Source organism: Natrix helvetica (genome assembly GCF_964273705.1).
Source record: "Natrix helvetica genome assembly, chromosome: 1".
Lineage (NCBI taxonomy): Eukaryota > Metazoa > Chordata > Lepidosauria > Squamata > Natricidae > Natrix > Natrix helvetica.
This window is the reverse complement of record NC_138548.1, coordinates 311,473,002-311,497,711: the sequence shown is the minus strand read 5'-3', so window position 1 is coordinate 311,497,711 and position 24,710 is coordinate 311,473,002. Positions and strand designations below refer to the sequence as shown.

Sequence of the window (24,710 nt, the reverse complement as noted above, 5' to 3'; positions counted from 1 at the left end):
CAGGAACGTCAAGATATTGGTAGATAGATAGATAGATAGATAGATAGATAGATAGATAGATAGATAGATAGATAGATAGATAGATAGATAGATAGATAGATAGACAGAGATAGTGATAGATAGATCGAGATAGATAAATAGATAGATATAAATATAGATATAAAGATCAGATATACAGATGATAGATAGATAGATAGATAGATAGATAGATAGATAGATAGATAGCTATAGCTATAGATATACAGATAGATATAATAAATAGATAGATATAAATATAGATATAGATAAAGATACAGATACAGATATACAGATGATAGATAGATAGATAGATAGATAGATAGATAGATATAAATATAGATATAGATAGATAGATAGATAGATAGAGATAATAAATATATAGATATAAATATAAAGATCAGATATACAGATGATAGATAAATAGATAGATAGATATAAATACAGATAGATATATAGATAGATATTATATATATATATATATATATATATATATATATATATATATATATATATATATATATATATATATATATATATATAAAGATAGATATACAGACAGACAGACAGATAGATAGCTAGATATAAATATAGATATAGATAGATATAGATAGATAGGTAGATAGATATAGATAGGTATAGGTATAGGTATAGGTATAGGTATAGGTATAGATATAGATATAGATATAGATATAGATATAGACAGACAGGCAGACAGGCAGACAGGAGACTAGCCTCCACAAAAGAAGCAGAAATATTGGGCAAGAAGATTGCTCTTGACATAATCACAGCAGCTTTACTGATCATTTTCTGTTATTTTGCTGGCCACATAATTTCTCAGAGACCACAGGCAAGAAGTGTCAGCTGTGTCATTTAAACCTAACATAATAACTATAATTCCTGACTAGAGGAGGTTTTCCAGAGGATTAACAAACACAATATGGACTTTGCCCCTGCAGGGATTGGGGCCTAATTGGGTGTTCACAGTGGTGATCTGTATTTGTGGAACAGCTTGCCCACTCCAATCTGCAATACTTCTTCCCTGGTGGGTTTTCATAGGACTTTAAAAACTTGACTATTCAATCAGACCTTCAGGAGACATTATTTAGCCCTGCCCATGGATGTTATTTATTACAATAATGTTGCAATAACATAAGCAGGGATTAACTCCAGAGGAACAATCAAGCAGAAAATAATACCCTAATCAAGGAACTACCAAGGAGAAAACCACATTCCCGCCAAAACTGGCAGGGCAAACCACTGTAAATAGGGAGTAAACCCCACAGTCACTAGCACTGATGATGTTACCTACTCAGGTAATGAAATGTCTGCAAGCAAACAACCATGCTCAGAGAGCACCAAGGACTCCACAATATTATTTGCTGTGTTGCCTGTTTCTTTTTTTAAAAAAATTAATGCATTGCCTTGTAAATTGCTCAGAGCCAGACTGGGAAGAGTGGCATAGAAAGTTTAGTAGTAAATAAATATATATATTTTTCGATACAGTTCCTGACAATCATCTCCTTTAATCATTTTGATATACTTACTTTATGATACTCAGCAATGTCTTTGTAAATTCCTGTGGTGGACACTTGTCCCAAAATGGAATAATAAGGCCTTAGAAAAGGTGATAAAAGAGAAAAAGGACTAGCAAAGGGTTTGACTGCTCTCACAATAGGAATGTGACATATATCTGGAATTCCTCATGGAAAAGAAGCTGCTTGCTTTATATAGTTATATATTAAGATTTCTTTACTGGATTTTGTATTAATTGTTTATATAAGTAATTTTAATATATATAAGTAATCTATCTATCTATCTATCTATCTATCTATCTATCTATCTATCTATCTATCTATCCATCCATCCATCCATCCATCCATCCATCCATCCATCTATCATCTATCTATCTATCTATCTATCTATCTATCTATCTATCATCTATCTATCATCTGTCTGTCTGTCTGTCTGTCCGTCCGTCCGTCCGTCCGTCCATCCATCCATCCATCCATCCATCCATCCATCCATCCATCCATCCATCCATCTATCTATCTATCTATCTATCTATCTATCTATCTATCGCACTTAGACTTATATACTGCTTTATAGTGTTTACAGCCCTCTCTAAACGGTTTACAGAGTCAGCATATTGCCCCCAACAATTTGGGTCCTCATTTTATCTACCTCGGAAGGATGGAAGGCTGAGTCAACCTTGAGCCGGGTGAGATTCGAACTGCCAAGCTGCAGGCAGCTGGCAGTCAGAAGTAGCCTGCAATACTGCATTCTAACCACTGCGCAACCATAACTCATGGTTCCTGTGTGTGTGTATGTGTGTGTGTTACTTAGCACAGTTCTGCCTCTCAGTTTCTTAAAATTATGTTATCTTCGAATAAACCAATCTTTTGAACTGAATCTTTTGAAATGGGGAAGAATATAAATGCCTCATATTGCTGCACTATAGAAGTCTAGCAGAAAGCAATTCACAAATCTTTCTCCCATGCTCTCACTAGCTGGTGCAATACTCACATCTGAGTCCGGAAGATGACAGTGAAGAGTGAAAATGTCACAGCTGCTGCCAGTCCCAAGTCAAGATTCAAGAGTAGTGTAGCAACAAAAGTTACAAGCCAGATAAGCTGGAGGTATGAGAATGAGAGAATAACAGTACTGAAGGCATCACTGGAATTGCCATTCAATTTTAGAAGAGGGAGACATTTCAGTAGTTATTATTTTTGAGTTATGTTAGCACATGTGAATTGGTGCAGTATAGCATGTCATTGCAGCTGGCCAGTGGTCCTGCCTAACCAGTGGTGGGTTTCAAAAATTTTTAGAACCTCCTCTGTAGGTGTGGCCTGCTTTGTGGGAGTGGCTTGCTGGCCATGTGACCGGGTGGGAGTGACTTGCCAGCCATATGACTGGGTAGGCGTGGCCAAATTGTAAAATGTGGTGAAACTCACTTAACAATGCTCTTGCTTAGCAACCAAAATGTTGGCTCAGAAACTCTGGCATTTGAAACACGCAAGTCTTAAAGCTGTCAAACTACAAGACCCTTGCACCCCTAACCCTTTAGGGAAAAAAACCCAGGGGTGTTCAAACTTGACAGCTTTAAGACTTGTGGACTTCAACTCCCAGAATTCCAGCTCTTGCTCTTCATCTTGATGATGTGCGGATGGGTGGGGGGAGGGAGCTGGAACTGGTTCTAAATGGCACTGTAGATTTGTGGAACCTCTTCTATAGAAGAGGTTAGAACTGGCAGGAACCCACCCCTGTGCCTAACCTTGTTGACCTGAAGGTACATGGATAACCATGACCTGGATGACTGAGAATCTCCATAGGCAACTAACCTTGTCTAAAAAGTTGAAAACAATTGGTTTTATATCAGGTAGGCTACTGATGGTGCAGAGATGCTTTTTAATAATCCTATAGGACATTGTTATTGTTAGACTATGTCTTAGCTATGGAATACATAAGCATGAAGAAAAAATAACACCCTATTGCAAAACCTATAGCATTAAAGAATAACATGGAGATACAACCACATCAGCAAATATTTTAAAATGACATGAAGAATCCTGAAATCTTCTCTGTTGGAGGCAGTAGAACAATGTTGTGAAGTAGGTGCAGTAGGTGCTTTAAAAATACAAATTACTTTGCAGTGAGATTACTGCCACACTCTCTTCATGGTTTTTTTTCCTGTTGGATGCTACAATTGGTAGAAATTGGTTTCAGTCAATTTGCCAACCTAAGGGAACAGATCCAGCCATTGAACACCAATACTGCAGTGACCACATGATTACTGATTTACTCCCAGAACCCATTCAGACTGCTTGTTATTTATGTTAAAGCGATACCTAGCTTGATTCTGGGTGTTTGCAGGACGATCTCGACTTTGACCTGCCTTGTGTATTCTTGCTGAAAAGACCATGTGAGGTGGGTGTTGTAGTTTGTGGGGGGAAAAAACTTGCTTTGGACTATCTTAATCACACTTCCCATCTTTTTTTTAAAAAAAATGTTTCATTGTAATTTATTTGAATGTTGTGAGGCTGTCCAGAATTGCTGAGATTTGGATAGCATACAAATTTAATAAATCATCTTCATTATCTCACCTCCCAAAGTATGGAACACATCCAGTCTCCTTGCCTATGGGAATCAATGTGTAACAGCCTCAAATCTATGGAAGTAGATGGTCTATAATTTACGCATCAAATAAAGTAATTACTAAGGATCAATCAGGATATGAAGACTCTTGTATCCGAATGTCCTTTAATTATGACATGGTTTTAATCTTGCCACAGAGGGGAAAAAAAGCTGGCATGTCTTGAAACTAGTTCTACAATATCATTTTTCTAAGTATGTTCAGATTGCTTTGTCCAAGGTCTGCATAATTATTATGGGTAAGTAGCGTCCCAAACTATAGGATAAAATTGTACGTGACATTTCTTGCTGCACTCTAGAAACAGCAATATTTCTCTTAAATATAGTGCAGGACACTATCACTTGTAGCAATGTTGGGTGATGGTGGTGGTGGGAGGGTAGAAATCGGGTTTTGTTTTTTTTTTGCTATTTTATTCCTTTATCTACTTGTTTCTATAATGTTGAAAATTAGCACATTTTCCCTGGAATTTTCCCCCAGATGTCCCTTACATAATACTGTTATTCTTTGCGGTTTCTGAGTGTGAGAACTGTATGATGCATCCATGTTGCATGCATAATCTAAATTACGGTAGCTCCTTGTACAAAGCAAAATTTATGGTCATCCATCAGTCTCTTCCTGCCCTCAAATTCCTCTTGAAGTCTCCTACTTACTTACCAGGTCGGTGAAATTACATCTCCAAAGTGCAGGAATATCTTTGAACTGTTTGAACATGCCTTTCAAGTTGACGATAACAATGGCAGCTAAGACAGCCTAAAAGAAAATGGCAAAGATACTATTTTACACTATCTAGAGTGCGAAGTTTTAATTCATGTAATGGGTAAGAATAGAAGAACCTTCGCATAAATATAAAGCTTTCCAATTATATTTACTTTTTTTTAAAAAAAAGAACAGCCTAATTTTGGAACATACTTTGGGTAGTTCGCGGAAAAGCTCTCCAATCTTCAAAATGGTTGCCAGGATGATAAGAGAAGAGATAACTGTAGCCATCTGTAAAGTAGAAAACAGGGAACAACTGACTACAAAGCAGGCTTCACGTAGCAAGAAAATAACCCCAAATTTTACTTTCCTCCAGTTTCAGCTTATCAGGTTTTAAAGACAGCAGATGGTAGCACTTGGCTGACTTTAGGCCCCAAAACTAAGCAGGGGCAGGCCTGTCTATTACATGGATGGGAGACCCCAGAAAGTTGTAGAACTGTGAAAAGAGGAAAAAGAACCTGGGTAAGGACTGATTAGTCAGTATGATACTGAGCAAAACATTGGAACAGATTACAGTTTGTGAGGATTCAGAAGACAATGTCTTGCTTGGCAGTGCAGGTTTATCAAGAACAAGTCAGGCCCATCCAATGTGATTTCCCTTTTTCACAGAGAGACCGGTTTAGGAGATTGCTGTGTTTTGATGTCAGCAAAGTATTTGAAATCCATGAAATTCTAGCAAAGCAGGCTGGGCTATACTACTATTAGAGGAATATAGAGGTGACTCAAAAATTGTAGTTAATAAGCATATGTGAATGACTTTTTAAAAATCAAACTAGATACACAAAAGTGTCAAGTAGTGTACTGCAGGCGTCATTTTAGGCCTGGTACTGACCCATATATTTAAAAATGTATGAAGAGATTTTAAAAGATTGTAAAATTTGCAGAAGATGCAAAATTAGAGAGAATAACAAACCCTTTAGGAGATTATGTGGGCGATCCTTGACAAGCTGGGCAGAAAGATGATTATCAGCATAGCCGATAACAACCTGTTACATTCTGGTAGAAAATGTTTTGGGGATAAATATAGGATAGGGGGAACCACACTTAGTGCTACATGAGAGATGATCTGAATTTATCACAATCTGAACATAAACAAATAGTGTGATGTAGCTGCAAATACACACACACACACACACACACACACACACCAATATTAGGCTGCATCAGTGAATGTGAAAATGTGGAGAAATCCACCATCTCTACTCTGTTTTGGGTAGACTGTAAGCTAGAACATTTTGGATGGAATATTGGCATCTCCACTGAGAATGTTGCATCCAGTTCTAGGTACTGCATTTTAGGAGGTATTTTGACAACTGAAGTGAGTCTAAAAGAGAGCAATCATGATTATCAGGGTCTCGGAAGAAACAATTTTTAAACTTGTAATCTCCATTGGGGTTTTAATTTTAACTTATTTTAATATTTCTATGTTATTATAATGATTGTATTGTGTTTTATACCTCCTCCGTACAATGTGTAATTTTATAATATGTGTTTTTATTTATTGTACGCCGCCCCGAATCCCTTTGTGGAGAGGGAGCGGCTAACAAATTTAATAAATAATAATTAAATAATAATAATAATAATTAAATAACTTATGAGGAATGATTGGAGGCAATGGGTGTGTTTAGTCTGGAGAAGAGAAGACTGCAAGAGGAGTTCAAGTATCAGAAGAGCTGTCATGTAGAATACAGGGCAGAATTGTTCAGAGATGTTTCTTAAGACAGGAGAAGAAAAAATAAGTTTAAAATGCGATTTAGTTGGACATCATTTAGTAAGAGCCAACAGTGGAAGAGACTGACTTGAGAGGCAGTAGACTCTCTTTTGATAGGGATTTTAAAAGGGATGAGATGGCCAACTTAACCGGATGCTGAAATAATTGATTCCTGCACTGGGCAGGAGATTGGACAAGATGATCTCCAAAAGTAGTTTCTAAATCTCACAATTTATGATACTATAACTGGAATGAAAAAAGAAAAAAGGAAGTAAATGGCAAACTCTTTCCATATCATTATCAGAAAACTGCATATATTTATCCACAATGGATGTCTGTCTCAGTTCGAGGGTGTTAGATACTGGTATCTACTACACAAGGGCCCCTGTTCTGGCGGGAACAGAGGTTTAATCCTATTGGTCGAAGGGTCTGACAGCTCCCTATAAAAGGGCTGCTGTCCGACTCAACCTTCGCTGGATGGTTCTTACTTGTTGTACTTTAATAAAGAGCTGTTGTTGCCTTTTAGCCTTGTGAGCCTTTCCATTACCCGATCTAATAGAGACATATTTACTTTTACTGTTTACTTAGTCTTGAGCTCTATTTCCTGTCACTCCAATTGTCTGAGCAGTCTGGATATGGAGTCATAGTGCAAAAAGATCTGGAAACATTAGGTGTAGAAAACTGCCCACTTTTGTGGTCATGGTCAGTGACGTGCGGTGAGGTTTACAGCTTGTGAGGCAGCAATTTTTTTAGACTTGTGGACTTCAACTCCCAGAATTCCACAGTCAGGCATGCTCAGTTGCGACCTGCCGCCCTCTGCCCTGGGATTCGGCCACGGCACCGCCTGCCAGAGGTGCGCGGAATCCGGGGCGCGCTTGTCGGGTGAGGGCAGTGCAGATGGGGAGCGGACGGAGTGGAGGAAGCCTCTCCCCCTCCCGCTTCCCACACCTGAAAGAACAAAGGGAACCTCTGCCGCCGCCCGGGCAACCTGGCCGGCCTCTCTCGCGGCGGCTCTCTGGTGCCGAGCTTGGGAGTCCTGCAAGCACCGCAGGCTGGACTGGAGCCTCGAGTCTAGGGCAGCGAGTCATTCGATAGGAAACTTGCCTCTTGGAAGGAATGACTCGGCTTGGCTCCTGCTTTGCCTTTCCTGCCTCTTCGCTTCTCCGTTCGGTCGTTGGGCGGCAGATCGAAAGCGGGAGCCAAGCTGGGTCATTCCTCCCAAAAGGCAAGTTTCCCATTGAATGACTCGCTGCCCTGATGATGAGAGGTTAGGCTGTGCCTCACCTGACTGCATGTCACTGGACTCATGGTGGATACTGTTTTTTTTAAAAAACAGGAAGCCAAACAGTCCTCAATAAGTTATGTGTCTCATGCATTCAAAGATAATAATGATGAAACAAAGTTTTGAACTCCATGTTAATTCTAGTAGCATACTCAAGGCTACTTAATATTTGTGGACAGATACATGGCCCAGTCAAGCACTAAACACTAAAAAATAGCCTAAATGTATTTTTAAAATTATATTTCATAATATAAATAAAATTATCTTCTAGGGATAAACAAGCCCATCCTCAGTCCACAGCAAGAGTAATTGATGTACTTTCTAAAGCTAACTGTACCACAGCACTCATCAGTGAAGAAAGTGTGATCTCATCTATCCCAGCATGCCTTTAAATTAGTTCTCACTGATTTCTCTGCAGGTCTGTTCTGCTATCCAACCATTTGATTGATTCCAACTTCTGCACAATTCCTTCCTCCTATCAGAAAAAGGCTACAGGCTTATCTGGGTTTTACCTGGCTGTGTCCTCCTGTGCTTTCTTGTACTAGGGAACGGGACATGGAGCAGCTGATGCTGTAGCAATGGAAAAAGCTACCAGTGATGTTACTGAGACCCAGGGCTATCAGTTCCTGCAAGAGAGTTGAGAAGAGCTCAAGGTATGTTTCTTTATTTGGAGAGAGGGGGAAAAAAGTTTGGAGGAGGCTATATGCCCATCCCTTGATTTAGAAATAGATTACAGGTAGTTCTCGACTTAGGACGATTATGAAGCCTGCCCATTAAAGTCGTAAGTCATAACAGTTATAACACAGGTCACCCACGTGACTAATCTGATTTTACAACCTTTTTTGTGGCGGTTGTTAATTGAACTGCAGTCACAAAACAGTTCACTGCACGTGTTAAGCAAGCACCACAATAATTCAGTGAATCGATGGTTTGTTACGGAGAGGTTTGGCTGAAAACCTGAAGTAAATGCCAGGTTTTGGCAAAACCATCATAAAATGTGGTCATGTGAATGCAGGATGCTGCAAATAACAGTAAATGCAGGCCAGTTGCTGAGCGCCTGACCTTCAGTCATGGTACTGCAGAGTGGGTGAGGTGGGAGCAGCCCATGGAATTTCAGAGCTGGGCTATTAGTATTCTTGGGAGGGTTCTTCATAACTTTGAACCATTGCTAAGCAACAGTTGTAAGTGGAGGACTACCTGCAACAGGAGTAGATAGATAGTGGACAAGGCAATCAAGAGAGAAAATAAAGTCAAGGCAAAGCATAACAAATGCCTTACTTGGTTGCTGTCCACACTATAACCGTGCTTGAGTGCGAAGATTTTCCCAAGGGAGATGCAAAGGACATAGCTAATAATAGCAATGGCAAAAGCATTCCCTATCACCTGCCCAAAATAGCTTCCATTGGGGACTTCAGGAGATCTCAAACTACAATAAGGAAACATAGATGCCACAAAGCAACACTGCTGTACAGGTATCACAAGGCAGAAGAAGAGAGGAACAGACGATTTCCCAGGGCTGGGGTGGGAAGAGGAGTATTAACCGAACAGGAACAGAGCCTCCAATTCGTGCAGTCCAAATGAGACCTCTGTCAGTTTTGAAACCAATTAATGTGGCATATTATGGCTCTGCGACCATAAGTGGCCTACTATGGGTTCGCCCAGGTTCAGGAGAACCCATAGCTAATGTTATGGCCGGTTCTGAGAATCTCCAAATCCCACCCCTGGCTGGTCCTGCCCACCCCTCTCCGCTCCTCCCAGGAGACTCCATGTGGCCTATTTTGGATGTGAAGCAAGTGCAGGGCCCACTTGGAGGCTCAGGGAGGGGGGGGAAATGAGCCTCCCGGAAGTTCCAGAAGGCCAATTTCCAGCCTCCGGAGGGCCTCTGAAGCCTGGGGAAAGCAGTTTTCACCCTCCCAGAGGCTTGGTGCCATGGTGCAAGAGGCTGACTAGGCCATGCCCACCAAGGCCACGCCCAACCAGCAACTGGGCAGAGAACCTGTTGCTGAAATTTTTGAAGCCCACTCCTGTTTATTTTATTTATTTATTTATTTCTTGGATTTCTAAACCGCCCCCTCTCCCAAAAAGGGACTCGGGGCGGTGTACAATCAAATAAAATGCATAAAATACAATAATATAAACAATTAAATACTAAACATTTGGATGGAGGAGATAAGACTGTACAAGAAATAAATATACTATAGAAACCCTAAAAAACATCCCCAATTAAAATACCCAAACCCAATTAAAATATATCCCCGGGAGGCAAAACTAAGAGAGTGTCAGGCCAGCTGATTGAAACAGGTGAGTCTTTAATTTTTGACGGAAGGAACGGAGGTCGGTGGTAGTTCGAATGTCGGGGGGGGAGGTCATTCCAGAGGGTTGGGCCCATCACAGAGAAGGACCTACTCCTACGTGTCGCCCGCTGGCATTGCCTAGCGGATGGCACCAGGAGGAGTCCCTCCCTGTGTGAGCGGATTGGTCGTAGGGACGTGTGTGGTAGGATGCGATCCTGCAGATAACTAGGTCCTATGCCATGGAGCGCTTTAAAGATGGTAATCAATACCTTGAAACGCACCCGAAAGGCCACAGGTAGCCAGTGCAGCTCGCGCAGGAGAGGTGTTACGTGGGAGTATCGTGTACTCCCCATGATAACCCGCGCGGCTGCATTCTGAACTAGCTGCAGTCTCCGGATGCGTCCCAAGGGAAGCCCCATGTAGAGGGCATTGCAGTAGTCCAGGCGAGACGTCACCAGCGCATGAGTGACCGTGCGCAGGGCACTCCGGTCCAGTAGGGGGCGCAATTGGCGCACCAGGCGAACCTGGTGGAACGCCCCCCTTGCCACGGCTGCCACATGGTCCTCCATTGATAGCCGGGCATCAAGGAGGACGCCCAAATTGCGCGCCCGTTCCACAGGGGACAGTTGTTCGCCCCCTATGGCCAGTGATGGTGTCAGCTGGCTGAACCGAGGCGCCGGTATCCACAGCCACTCGGTCTTGGAGGGGTTGAGTTTGAGTCTGTTGTCCCCCATCCAGACCCCGACGGCTTCCAGACACCGGGACATCACTTCGACAGCCTCGTTGGGGTGGTTTGGGGTTGAAATGTACAGCTGAGTGTCATCAGCGTACAGGTGGTACTCAACCCCAAAACCACGGATGATCTCACCCAGCGGCTTCACATATGCGTTGAACAGGAGAGGCAAGAGGACCGACCCCTGCGGCACCCCACAGGTGAGTGGCCTCAGGGACGACCTCTGCCCCCCTGTCAACACACATTGCTTCCGGTCGGAGAGGTAGGAGCCGAACCACCGCAAAACGGTGCCTCCGACTCCCATCCCCTCCAACCGGCGCAATAGGATACCATGGTCGATGGTATCAAAAGCCGCCGAGAGGTCTAATAGGACCAGGATAGAGGAACAACCCCTATCTCTGGCCCTCCAGAGATCATCGACCAACGCGACCAAGGCTGTCTCTGTGCTGTGCCCGGGTCGGAAGCCGGACTGGCGTGGGTCTAGATAGTCGGATTCGTCCAGGTGTCGCGGGAACTGCTGCGCCACCACATTCTCAACAACCTTCGCCAAAAAGGGGAGGTTGGAGACTGGACGGTAATTAGCTAGCTCCATTGGGTCGAGCGAAGGTCTCTTGAGCAAGGGTCTCACCACCGCCTCTTTCAAGGCGGTTGGTAAGTATCCCTCACCCAATGAGGCGTTCACCAGGCCCAGAAGCCAGCCTCGTGTCACCTCCCAGGCTGCCAGTACCAGCCAGGAGGGACACGGGTCCATTGAACATGTGGTGGGCCGCAGCCGTCCACGCAACCTGTCCAAATCCTCGGGGGCAACAGAGTCAAACTCCTCCCAGAATGGTCTCTCAAGACTCGCTGTTGACGGCTCGTCTGGTCCACTGACGGAGGTCCATCCGCTCCGGATCTGATCAATTTTGTCCTGAAGATATTCCCCAAACTCCTCTGCTCTTCCCTGTAAGGGTGTCTCCCGTGTCCCCTGCGATAAAAGGGAGCGGGTCACCCAAAACAGGGCGGCAGGGCGGTTATCCGCGGACGCAATAAGGGCGGCACAATGCCTACGCTTGGCCGCTCTTATTGCCACAAGGTAAGTCCGCAAATAGGCTCTTACCTGTGTTCGGTCAGATTCGGAGCGTGAGGACCTCCACCTGCTCTCTAGACGTCTCCTATGGCGCTTCATCACCCTTAGCTCCTCAGTAAACCAAGGAGCCCGGGTGGGTCGATGCCGCAGGAGAGGTCGCAAAGGCGCAACCCGGTCCAAGGCCCCAGTCGTCGCCCTATTCCAGGCAGTCACTAGGTCCTCGGAGCGGGAGCGGGACAGGGCTACAGGTATTGGCCCAAGCTCCGTCTGGAATCTGTCCGATTCCATCAGGTGCCTGGGGCGGTACCAGCTTGTAGAGTCTGGTTCCGCCTCCTCGCGGTGGGGGATAGCGCCAGGGAAGTCCAGCCGGAGGGATGAGTGATCTGACCATGACAGGGGCGTGATGACTAAGTCCCCTATTCCCAGACCACTCGTCCACTGTTCAGATACAAAAATGAGGTCCAGTGTGTGGCCCCCTTCGTGAGTGGGGCCCTGAACTAATTGGGTCAGGTCCATGGCCGTCATGGAAGCCATGAACTCCCGAGCCACCTCGGAAGCCGCTCCCGTTGACGGCAAGTTGAAGTCCCCCATGACCAAAAGTCTGGGAGTCTCAACCGCCGTCGCTGAGATTAGCTCGAGGAGCTCGGGCAGGGCTGCTGATGCATAGCGAGGAGCCAAGTATACAATCAGCAAGCCCCACTGCCTCCCTGGGCCCCAGTTCACACCAAGGGACTCACACCCGGGTATCTGAGGGACAGTGAACTCCCTCGGCTCTAAACATTCCCGAATAACCACCGCCACCCCACCACCCTTACCCAGGGCCCGGGGCTGATGGAATGCCCGGAAACCTGGTGGGCACATTTCCACGAGGGGTAAACCACCCTCGTGGCCCAACCAGGTCTCCGTTATCCCTGCAAGGTCTAGCTCCCCCTCTGAGATCAACTCATTAATGAGGGGGGCCTTGTTGGTAACAGACCTTGCATTGCAAAGCATCAGCCGCAGGGCCTGGCTCTGTAGTTCCTGTCCACCTAGACTGCAGGGGTTGGTACAAGCGACCGGGCGTAACCAGCAGCCACGGTCTCCCAACCGACCTTGGGATCTTATCCTGTCCTCGCATCCCCTCCTCCCCACGACCGTTATAATAGGACAACCCTCTGCTCGAGTGACCTTTGTTTTCCCCCCCTCCACCGCATCCCCGTCCTTCCTGGACTCACCTGTTTGTCTGGCACTGGCTCTCCTCCCGGTCTGATTGGCCCTCCCCCCCACCCTGGAACCCCCTAAAAAAGATAAAAAACATTTTACTAAAAATCCCCTTAACTTCCGGTTCCTACACCTGTCTGAGACCAATGGATTTGGGGAAGCAGCAAGAACACTTACCCCTTGGGAATATCGCCCACAACACTAATCCCAAATTTGTTGTTCAGGCTGGCACCATAGCAGATTGCCGTGGAGACAATAATCTGAAAAAAGAAGGCAGTAGGAAAAATATTCTTTGGTAATTTAATGCTGCTCAGGAAGGGCACAAATGAAGGAATTTCATAGGTTGCAATGTCTCTAATGTGATGGCCTCATTCTTATCTATTGGGCCAGAATTTCCCAAATGCCAGCTAGCATGAATATCTCTAAAGGCCATTAGATTGGGGAAGGTTGAGCTAAGCGTTCCTCAGATGCATAATAAGAGCGGAGGAGACTCAGTCATTGCAGCACTCTAACCCGTTTCTTTTTGGTCTCAGAAATGGAGCGGCAATGGCTGCTGACAAGAGAGGCATTGCAGTGATCTCTCAGTTTGCAAAATCTGCCAGTTTTGCTTAGTTTTTCATTTTGTTTCATTTTGTTTTAATCTTAGGTTCTTTTCGAAAGAGTGTATAAATTGGTCAATTGTTGTTATGAAAAAAATCAAACACAATTCTATTGTGTTACAAGAATAATAATAGCAAAATACCATTGGCATTCACAGTTTTCCTTAGAACAGCTTATAGCCTGCCATGATATCTGTAACCCCATCAAACATATGCATCTGCCTATCCCACGTCTTTGGGAAGGACTCAATAGGTGGACAAAAATACCAAATCCAGTCTGAACAACCGGCTGAAGGTGTAATGAATCATAGCAACAATAAAGCAGCAGTGTGTATAATTAAAAGCATATCCTTCGGCAACTTAAAATCTCATAGAGATATTTTTAAAAGAGGAAATTACCTACCGGTAAACTAAATGACATAATGAGCTGTGGTGGTGGTGATGGTTAGAGTGCAGTACTGCAGGCTACTTCTGCTGATTGCCAGCTGCCTGCAATTTGGCAGATCGAATCTCACCAGGTTCAAGGCTGACTCAGCCTTCCATTCTTTCAAGGTGGGTAAAATGAGGACCCAAATTGTTGGGGACAATATGCTGACTCTGTAAACCACTTAGAGAAGGCTGTAAAAGCACTGTGAAGCGGTATATAAGTCTAAGTGCTATTGCTATTATCAAAGTAATTAACCATCGGTCTCTTATTTTTAGTAACAGGCAGTTCAACAAGATGACAGGTCATCAAAATCCTTGGCCTTTTGACTAAAATCAAGTATAGTTGAATGCTCGGGAATTGAGACCTAGATTTTAAGAACAAGCTCTCTAAACTATTCATTTCCTACTCTTTCAATTTCTCCTGCCTTTCTTTAAAAATAAAACCATCATTTCAATGAAGAGAGTGTATTTCTTCCGAGGAAACAGAATAAAATTCTTATTCCTCTCTACCACAATGTAATAGAAGGGATGAAGCTAATTCTAATTCCTTCCAAGAATTGCTTGGAAACAAATTCCTTCCAATGATTGCTCTTTAAAAAAAAACCCACAACAACTAAAAACTCATCCCACCCAAACATTGTTCCCAAAGGATATTTGGGAGGTATTTTGCTAGTTAGTTTTTTCTTATAATTTTAACAGATTTAACAGATTATGTCAAGACTTCTGCACTGCCGGTTGTATTTTGTCCCATTATCATTTTAGGAAAAAAACAAGCAAGCCAATGATCTTAGAACATCAGCAAACAAATTACCATGATAAGTTCAATGGGGATAGGTGCTGGAAGCTTCTTAGCAAATTTGTCATTGAATAGCTTGATCAGCAAAAGGACAACCATGGAGATCAAGGCAGTGACCATAGTACCAGTGTGAGTGCCAGGTAATTTTGAGCAAATCTCCACAAAGGTCTGTGGGAAAATAGCAAGATAGAGGAAGTCATAATTTGCAGACACAAGAATACTGATGAAACACAACTTCTGTGTGTCTATTTGTACTTACATAGATCAGTGACAATGGTCCAGATTTATCTTCCAGGCTGATTCCAAAGACATACTTTAGCTGGGAAACCAGCACATGGATTGCAGCAGCTGTGGTATAGCCTCGCACCAAGGGCTCTGAAAGATAGGTGGCCACAAATCCAAACTGCAGCAGGCCAAGGGCAACCTAAAAAATGATCATTGGTGAAGTTACATCTGCCGAAACCGAAACTCTCCTGGGATTTTCTAGCGCATTTTTCTTAAGACATCATTAGCTCAGAAAGCTAATGACACTGGAAAAGTGAAGAGATTCCTACAAATGAGAATGTGATCAGGAAAATATTAGAATCTGCAGAAATGAATAAGTTAACACTTGCAATTAAAGAGAAGGAGTAAACCGAATATTATAGCTTGTGGGAACTATTTTATCGATGGTTAGAGAACAAATATGTACCAAGCATCTTTTTCCCTCAAAAAAGAGGCTGAAAATCTGGGTGCGTCTTATACACTGAATACAGAATTTTTTTGCCTCCTGAAACCCCGCCCTGTCATCAAAATGGCCATGCAGAGCCTGTAGAAGGCTTTCAGAGAGCCCCTGGGGGCTGGGGAGGGCAGAAATGAGTGAAAAATGGGCTGTTTTTTGCTCACTTTTGTCCCCCAGCCCCCGGGAGCACTCTATAAGCTTCCTAATGCCCTTTTTTGACGGCGGGCCCGTTTTTTGCTCATTTTTTGCCCGCCAACTCCCCAGGAACACTCTATAAGCTTCCTAAGGGCTATTCGTGCCCCCTTTTTTAAAAAAACAGGCCCGTTTTCGGAAGGTTTGCAGAGTGTAAAAACTTTTTTTTTAATTTGCCTCTTCAAAACTTTGGTGCGTGTTATACTCTGTTGCGTCTTATACTCCGAAAAATACAGTAAGTTAGAAATGAAAGTAGATTAGTGAAATGCAGAAAATATATTAATAGAATTAAATAATTCAAGAAGAGGATTGTTATAGTATCAGATATATTATGTATATCAGTATTACTGTATTTTTCAGATTATAACATAAGCGGAGTATAAGATGCACCAAGGTTTTGAAGAGGCAGATTTTTTTAAAAAGTAGGTAGTTAGATAGAGGGAGGGAGGGAGGGAGGGAGAGAGAGAGAGAGAGAGAGAGAGAGAGAGAGAGAGAGAGGGAGAGGGAGAGAAATACAGTAGATAGGTAGGTAGGGAGAGAGAGTACGTAGGTATGTATGTAGGTAGATAGAGGGGGGGAGAGAAATACAGTAGGTAGGTAGGGAGAGAGAGTAGGTAGGTAGGTAGGTAGGTAAATGTTTCCAGCTGTATTTATCCATGTGCTGGAGAAGGAAATCGCTGACAACCTGAAGCACCTAAGACTTTGTTTCTGCTGGTACAACACTTAATCAATCTAATTATCATCAATCATTTTAACTAAAGAGCTTTCCCAAAGGAAAAAAAAGTTTTTTGCACTCTGCAAATCTCTCCAAAACCGCAGTTTTTCGTGAAAATGGGCCCGTTTTTTGTCAAAAATATTACATGTATAGCGTTATGGAGACTTATAGAGTGCTGTGGGAGCAGTGGGGGGGGGGGGCAAAATTGAGCAAAAAATGGCCCGTTTTTTGCTCATTTATGCCCTCCCCATCCCCCAGGACCTCTCTGAAAGCCTCCATAAGGCTCTGCAGGGCCATTTTGGTAAAGGGGCCGGGCTTCAGGAGGCAAAAAAATGCTGTATTCGATGTATAAGAGCACTCAGATTTTCAGCCTCTTTTTTGAGGAAAATAAGTGCGTCTTATACTCCAAAAATACGGTAAGTCATGAGCAGATAAACAATGAGTATGGTTGTAAATTCTAAATACTATCGTACAAGATATTTGTACCTAGATGACAGACTGTTTAATGGAAGATGGGTTGTTTGTATTAAAATAAAATAATATTGTTTAAAAAAAAGAAAGCTAATGACCCAGAAAGCAGAACAAATGCTTAACTACTGCTAAGCAAAGTTTCAATAATTTGGAAGCCGGTGCGTTCCCTGGGATCAAGCTATTTTTAAATTCAGACTGCTTACTTAGCAGAAAGCACCTACCCACAACTCAGTCACCCACAATGGGCAATCAACAGCTCTTAGAACACACACTTATTAACTATTCAGGAGATGGTATGTTTCATTCCTCACAATTCTCTGCATTTTCATCTTGTATCTTGCCTGTTCATTCTTCCCTTTTCTTCCTGTTGACTCCCTCATCTCCTGTTAATTTGCTCTGCAAATAGCTGCCTTCGAACGTACCTGTGTCACCATCCAAATTAACTGCAGCTACCGCCACCCTGTCTAATAACAGTAAGACCGACATTTTCAGCCTTAGTAGCAAAACAAATTCAATATTTCTTACTTTCAGATTTTAGGTATTGATTCAGCTTACACCACCAGGTTTTTACTGCATGTTTATCTCCCTCTTACCTGGAATAGACCCATTAAGCAGGTGACTGCAGTTACCAGCTCTACTCGGGCTGCATCCCTCCTGATCTCATTGACAAATGTTTTATTGGTGCCAGTGATCACTTCCAGGTATTTTCCATTTGGTTCTAGTGACTCTGTCATACTTCCTAACATCACTGAAATGACAGCAAACGGACCTGCAGGAAGAAATCCAAGGTTTCATCTCTTCTTCTGGTTCAAAAGATTTTGGAAAGAATGTCTATTTTCTTAGAGGTGTTAATAAACATAACATGATACAACAAGCATAAATCAATTGGGCAGATAAATAAATATGTGCAGCAAAATTTGTTAATAGAGATGTACTATTCAGTATTATGTTTAGGTGTTGCCAAATTTAAGAGGGGGGATGACAAGGTACTTTGAAGCTCCTGCTGTCTCATCTTCCATCTGTGGTATCATTTATCTCAATCTCCCCTTCTCACTTCTTCTTCCCACTGCTGTGGCCCTCCTCACTTCCCCTCTATTGCTCTTCTCCTTGCAAAACTTTTTCTGCTTAATGTGGAAAAAGTACTGTGCTAGCCAATTGGAAAATGCAGCACATTTTAAAAATAGAGTCTAAAAAGGATACCTGTGCAGCTACGGCTTCCAATTGTCCAAATAACTGCTTTCTTTAATACTCTTTCTGTAAGTCTTTTGAGGGCTTCCCAAACTAGTCCTATGGTTCATTGCTAGCAGTGCCATTGGAGTTCTACCTCTAGTAAATGTGATCCCATCAAGCATCTAAAGTAGCATTCTCTACTTACCAACGGAGATGTGTCTGGATGTCCCAAATAAGAAATACAGCAGAACTGGATAGAAGGCTGAATACAAACCATGGACTGGAGGCAACCCTGCTAGGAGTGCATATGCCAAACCTTGGAAAAATAGAAGTGGAAGTTATCTCACATGTCATTAACACTTCATTTTTATTTCATGTATTCTAATTGTATTGACCCATCAAGCACTTGTGTAGGAAATGTTTATGGCCTCTTTGCTAATGTGTCTCAATTGCTTTGGACAAGAGTAGGCAATACTGCCTCTCCAGATGTTTGGGCCATAATTCTCATAAGCCCAAGATCAATACACCTTACATCTGCAGTCCTTCCTCATTAAAAACCTTTTTTCTCAAGTGGTTTTTCCCTTAAGCAAATCAGTTCCATTGTTTCAAAAATAATGCAAAAGCCAAGAGAAATTTTCAGTAGGTTTTCCTACAGCAGAAGTGGACAGTCCCCTAAGATAATGAGCTACAATTTGATCCTATAGCCGCCTGGGAAGCTACAGGTACCTTTACCAGAAGAATACGGTAGGTTTATCAGGTTCCTAGATTTGGTATGATTAATAGAAGGAATGAGAACAGAAAGCCTCTGGAAAACAAATTGCCTTCATTTCCATCCTTAAACAACTTTTTCCAAAGAGCCCAAATCTCAATGTGGAAATGTAGAAATAATTCATTTAAATCACTATGGAGAGAAAGCATGATGTGTGAAGCTTTGTGTCCAGAGGCTTCCTACAATTTCTATAAAAACCAAGCCAAGTTCATCCTGCTGAGGTCAATCCCATTGCTATTGAATTTCGCAAGTGAAACCTTGCAGGGCCAGGGTACAGCTTTCCAACTTCTTTTCTGTGCCTATTTCTACCTATCATTCATTGATTACTATAGCTTTAGCATGAGAAATTCTCTAACTGAATCCGTCATTTCAGAGAATTCCAACTGGCAAGATCATGGAAGAGGGCCAAAGTTTGGTCAGAGGGTATTTTTGTTTTTCAAGATCCCAGGACTCACAAGAAGATCTCAGATAACATACCCTGTGGGAGATGCATAATTCCCACACTGAATCCTGAGATGGTGTCCCCTAGTAACCATTCTTTGACTGGGTAGCGTGGCAACCAGCTAAGGATGGGCAGGAATCGAAATAGCAAGCTCTTGGCAGTTGATCCTGAGCATCTGAAAAAGAGGTCGACAAAGGCCTTTGCAAGAGGAAAGCAGTGTCTTCAATTTACATGGAGTTTGAGGGGTGTGGAGGAATGAAAGAAGCAGAAATCTGTTCCATTCCATTAGGTAAATGTGTGCATCATTCCCACAACCTATCACAGATGTGCACTCAAGGAGGTAAAACACAATGGCCATGCCACATTATCCTGCAGTAAAAAAGATCAAATTCCAAAGTTGCAATATTGGAATTCTAGATATTTTGATGGCTAAAAGCAGAGGTGGAGCTGCCCCACCTACCCCCAACTAATTGTATGCAACAAATGGCCACAACCTTTCCACCTCTTTCTTTTATTATTCTAAAAGTGCAACATGCAGCTGTTAGACAAGGTTTTGCTCCAGCCCTTGGCAAAAATAGTTAGTTACAATCCAAAGAATCATATTTTTAAAAAAGGGGGAGGGAGCTGAACAGTGCTAGTTTTCAGATGCTGGTCCATATGGATACTTGGGTGGGTTCCTGCCAGTTCTAATCTCTTCTATAGAAGAGGTTCCACAAATCTACAGTGCCGTTTAGAACCGGTTCCAGTTCCCTCCCCCTGCCCGTCCGCACATCATCAAGATGAAGAGTGAGAGAGGAATTCTGGGAGTTGAAGTCCACTAGTCTTAAAGCTGTCAAGTTTGAACATCCCTGGGGTTTTTTTCCTAAAGGGTTAGGGGTGCAAGGGTCTTGTATCTTGACAGCTTTAAGACTTGCACACTTCAATGCCAGAGTTCCTGAGCCAACATGATTGGAGGAGGCATTCTGGAGTTGAGGTCCACAAGTCTTAAAGCTGTCAAGTTTGAACACCTCTGAGGTTTTTTTTTCTAAAGGGTTAGGGGTGCAAGGGTCTTGTAACTTGACAGCTTTAAGACTTGCGTGCTTCAAATGCTAGAGTTTCTGAGCCAACATTTTGGTTGCTAAGCAAGAGCATTGTTAAGTGAGTTTCACTACATTTTACAAGTTGGCCACGCCCACCCAGTCACATGACTGACAAGCCACTCCAACTTGGTCACATGGCTGGCAAACCACTCCCACCCAGTCACATGGCCAGTAAGTCACTCCCACCCAGTCACATGGCCGGCAAGCCACTCCCACAAAGCAGGCCCCACCTACTGAAGAGGTTTTAAAAATTTTTGAAACCCAGCACTGGGATACTCCCACCTGTGGCAGCTTCATTTCTTCATATAAAATCCAACCAGGGACATGCGGTCAGGGGAGGCAGGGGAGGCAGAGCCTCACCTCTCTTCATGAAATAATAGTATATAATATTATATACTATATATATATATATATATAATATTATAATATTATATACATCCGTCCGGCCGCGCCCGGGAGCTGCGGAGGCAGAAATGTTGTCGGCGCTCCCAGATGACGAAGGCATGAAAGCGACTGGGAACCTAGTCGCTTTCGTGCCTTTGTCATCCCGGAGCGCCGACAACATTTCTGCCTCCGCAGATCCTGGGCGCGGCCGGATGGAGGTAGCCAGAATGGCGGCGAGGCAGTCTGGCGGGCGAGCAACCGAGGATCAGGCTGCCTTGCTTGCTCTTTCGTCCACCCGGACCGCCTCAGCGTCGCTGTGGCTACATCCGTCCTGCCGCGCCCGGGAGCTGTGGAGGCAGAAATGTTGTCGGCGCTCCCAGATAACGAAGCCACGAAAGCGACAGGAGCACAAAAGCGACAGGAGCGCGCGAAATCCAGCAGAGGCAGGAAGGTTCTCGTCGTTCCCCAGTCGCTTTCGTGGCTTTGTCATCCAGGAGCGCCAACAACATTTCTGCCTCCGCAGCTCCCGGGCGCGGCCGGACAGATGTAGCCACAGCGACGCCAAGGCGGTCCGGGCGGACGAAAGAGCGAGTGAGGCAGCCGAGGCAGGAGCTGAGAAGCGAGAGGGGGTGCGTGACGGAGCTTTTACGCTCCCACGCGCTTTCGCTACGAGGCGGCTGGATGATCGGCAATTTGAAGGCTACAGCTGAAGTGCGGTGAGATGGGAATCCTCCCCAATTCTCCTTTTGACATTTAAATGAAAGAACATCAGCTTTTTAAAAGACTCTCAATCTTTTCCTGGGAAGTGTGATTGGAAGTGTGATTTACCCCCCCCCCTCGGAAAAGCGGCTTTGAATTTACCTCCTCTCTCTCAGAGGAGAGAGAGAGAGTTTTAAAAAAGAATCTCACTCTTCATAAGCAATGCCAAAATGACTTTCTTAATGCAATTGTGAAAGAAAAGTAATGATCTGACTCTTTTAAAAAAATTTGAAAACTTTTGACCTGTTGTTTCCTGATCTCCGGTGCTGGTGGGGCAAGATGGCATACTTCCTCCTTCTTCATGCACTTTGAAATCAGATCCTTCCTTTGAAAAATCCTCTGGCTTTGTGCTTATGCCTCCATGATTCCCAGATGCATCTCTGGCCATAGAGTATCTTGGACTTGAAATAACTGATTTTTGATTGGATTTGAACTATATAAAAGGTTTCTATTCCTCTCTGGACTGCCTGCCTCCTGGACTCTCTTGGTTGTACTTTTCCACAGTCGCCATTTCTTTGTGTGGACATAGATCTCTGAACTTTTATGATGGCTCCAAAGAAACCACCGCCTGGGAAGTCAGGATCTGCTCCAACATCTTCAACATCCAGCCCAATTGGACAACAGCCACTAACTTCGTTTCTACAACCAAAAGCTCCTGAAGAGGACTCAGTAACTAACCAGCTGCTTCAAAAGATTTTAAAAGGGCAGGATGAATTGAAAAAACAATTGATAGAAATGAATGAACAACTCAGAGAAAATCAAAATCAAACTGTACAAAACAAAGAAAAGACGTTCTGGAGGAGGGGGCAACTGAGATGAGGGGGGAGGTGAGGGTAGCTCAGACAGGGAATTTAGAACTTGAGAACCACATGATAAAAATGGAATTTGAAAGGATGTCTTTTTTCCTTAGATTTCAAAACGTAATTGAAACTGATAATGAAGATTTGAAGGAGATTATGACAACAATGTTAGCTGAATATATTAAAAAAGACAAACAGCAGTTAGGATGGGATATTGATTTGGTTTGTAGAGTTAATTCGGCTTATGCTAGAACACACAATGTTCCAAGAGAGGTTCATATTAAAGTACACAAGATATGAAGGAGGGAGGGGCCGAGGCTTTGCTGGCAGGCGGGGGGGGGGGGAGGAGGCAACAATGAGAAAACTCAGATCACAAAAGTAAGCTGGATAAACATTGCAATTGTTGATACAATGAACTGTTTATTAGATACAAAGTAAATGATTGAAACTATTGAAAGATACAATGTAAAAACAAGCTGTTAAGATTTAGTCAAGTAATAATATCTTGTGTTTATTTTGTAAAAGTTATGAGACCTGGGGTGAGTACCATTTTCTGCACGATGTAGCTGTCAAAATTTTTATCTATACCTTTTACCCCAACCCCTAAAATCCTGTAAAACCAATAAAAAACTTTTTTTCGAAAAAAAAGAAGATTGAAGTCACGTCTTTAAGTATTTCTTTCTTTTTTTCTTGTTGTTGCTTTCAACAACTTCCTTCCTTTTATTTTCTTCTATATTGTTTCAGATTTTTTTTAACTTTGTAAAACAAATTGTATATATATGTGTATGCCAGCACACACACATATATGAAATTTATACACACACAAACACACACACACACACACACACACAATGCATGAGGAAATCTGACAAGTTTGAATGTTTGCAGACAGAAGAAACCTTGCAAGAGGACACTGAAGAGAAAGCTAAAACTTTTTTCTAAAGGTCAAAAATCCCATCTCACATACTCTTACATACAAGCTTTCTAAATATTTGGAGGTGCCAAGTGATTCTTTTTCTGAGGCATGTTCTCTATGGAGCACAATCTGGAACCTAACATGGCAGTATGAATAGTGGTGGGTTGCAGGCGGTACGCCCCGCTACGAGTATGGATCAGCAATGTCACTGCGTTAAATTGTTTGCTAGCTTAAACTGAATAATTACTGATGAGTTACTGCGCAGGTCATAAGGTCTTATCTGACAATGATGTACTGCGCATGCTTAACATGTTTATTACTTCACACATTCCAGAGACTTCTCTTCCCTTTTGATCTTTGTCCGTCTACCAGGAAACTGGTAGACAGAATTGCTTCTTCCAAAATGTAACAATTAGATAGTTTTGTTTTATTTTCCATTTCTTATTTTTGTATTAAAGTTTTTTTTAAAATTAGAATATGTTTCTCCAGAATTTTTATTTCTTTTCTTCGCACCTTAAAGATAATGCTGTTTGGAAACGCCGCGATCTAAGCCTCATTTAGTTCAGGGTGAAATCTTCCCCTGACAAGCAATACTTTACCTTATTTTCCTGATCTGGGTAGAAAGTGACACCCGTAAAATCTGTTTTCTCAGGCCGATCTTCTCTAGCTCAGATTCACTCAGCACTTCACCTGCAGTTTCTGCCTTGGGGTGACCTGGCTCTCCATTTGCCTCCATGCCCACCTCAGCAAACGCACCTGTTTTGTGGTTCAGCCTTGGGACTAGGAAGAGAAGAAGAAGCGCCATCAATACTAATGTTCCAGAAGTGGACCTACCAATATTTGGTTGCCTTCAAACATGCTGGCTTCTCAGAAAACCGTAAACACCTGGAGGTTGAAGTGAGTGGAGCCCGCGAGAGGTTGACATTAATTTAGCGATGGCTGGTGTTACCTACTGTAGTTACCGCATGTATGTGTGTTTGTGTTTACACAGCCATGTGTTTTAACAAACCCACGGGTTTTTACGAAGCCACGTGTTTTTAACCCAGAATAAAAATGTGATTTTAAACAATTGGTCATTTTCTATTCTGAGTTCTTAAATTTTATCTTAAACAACTAGAGTTTGCATTGCAATATAATTTAAGCAATGGAATAAAATGCATAATAAACATGATCTGCTGGTTTGGGGAAAAAATTGAAACCAGGATCCTTGAGTTTTACCTTGAGTTTTTTTAAATAAAGGGCTCATAAAAAAAATAAA

General features: G+C 42.8%; 1 protein-coding gene across 1 annotated transcript in view; it reads right to left on the bottom strand.

The window, feature by feature from the left end:
* The window catches only part of SLC26A6 (solute carrier family 26 member 6), a gene marked incomplete at its 5' end in the record, with an annotated part of 33,577 nt that extends 9,389 nt beyond the window's left edge, over positions 1 to 24,188 (bottom strand). The window contains 13 exons of the mRNA XM_081967298.1: positions 1,563 to 1,632; positions 2,542 to 2,648; positions 4,823 to 4,918; positions 5,078 to 5,155; positions 8,430 to 8,543; positions 9,196 to 9,343; positions 13,391 to 13,473; positions 15,050 to 15,202; positions 15,294 to 15,458; positions 17,727 to 17,902; positions 18,509 to 18,619; positions 19,550 to 19,689; positions 24,052 to 24,188. Of these exons, the coding sequence (XP_081823424.1) occupies positions 1,563 to 1,632; positions 2,542 to 2,648; positions 4,823 to 4,918; positions 5,078 to 5,155; positions 8,430 to 8,543; positions 9,196 to 9,343; positions 13,391 to 13,473; positions 15,050 to 15,202; positions 15,294 to 15,458; positions 17,727 to 17,902; positions 18,509 to 18,619; positions 19,550 to 19,689; positions 24,052 to 24,188 (1,578 nt within the window). The remainder of the gene's footprint in view (positions 1 to 1,562; positions 1,633 to 2,541; positions 2,649 to 4,822; positions 4,919 to 5,077; positions 5,156 to 8,429; positions 8,544 to 9,195; positions 9,344 to 13,390; positions 13,474 to 15,049; positions 15,203 to 15,293; positions 15,459 to 17,726; positions 17,903 to 18,508; positions 18,620 to 19,549; positions 19,690 to 24,051) is intronic.
* Positions 24,189 to 24,710: the final 522 nt, after the last annotated feature.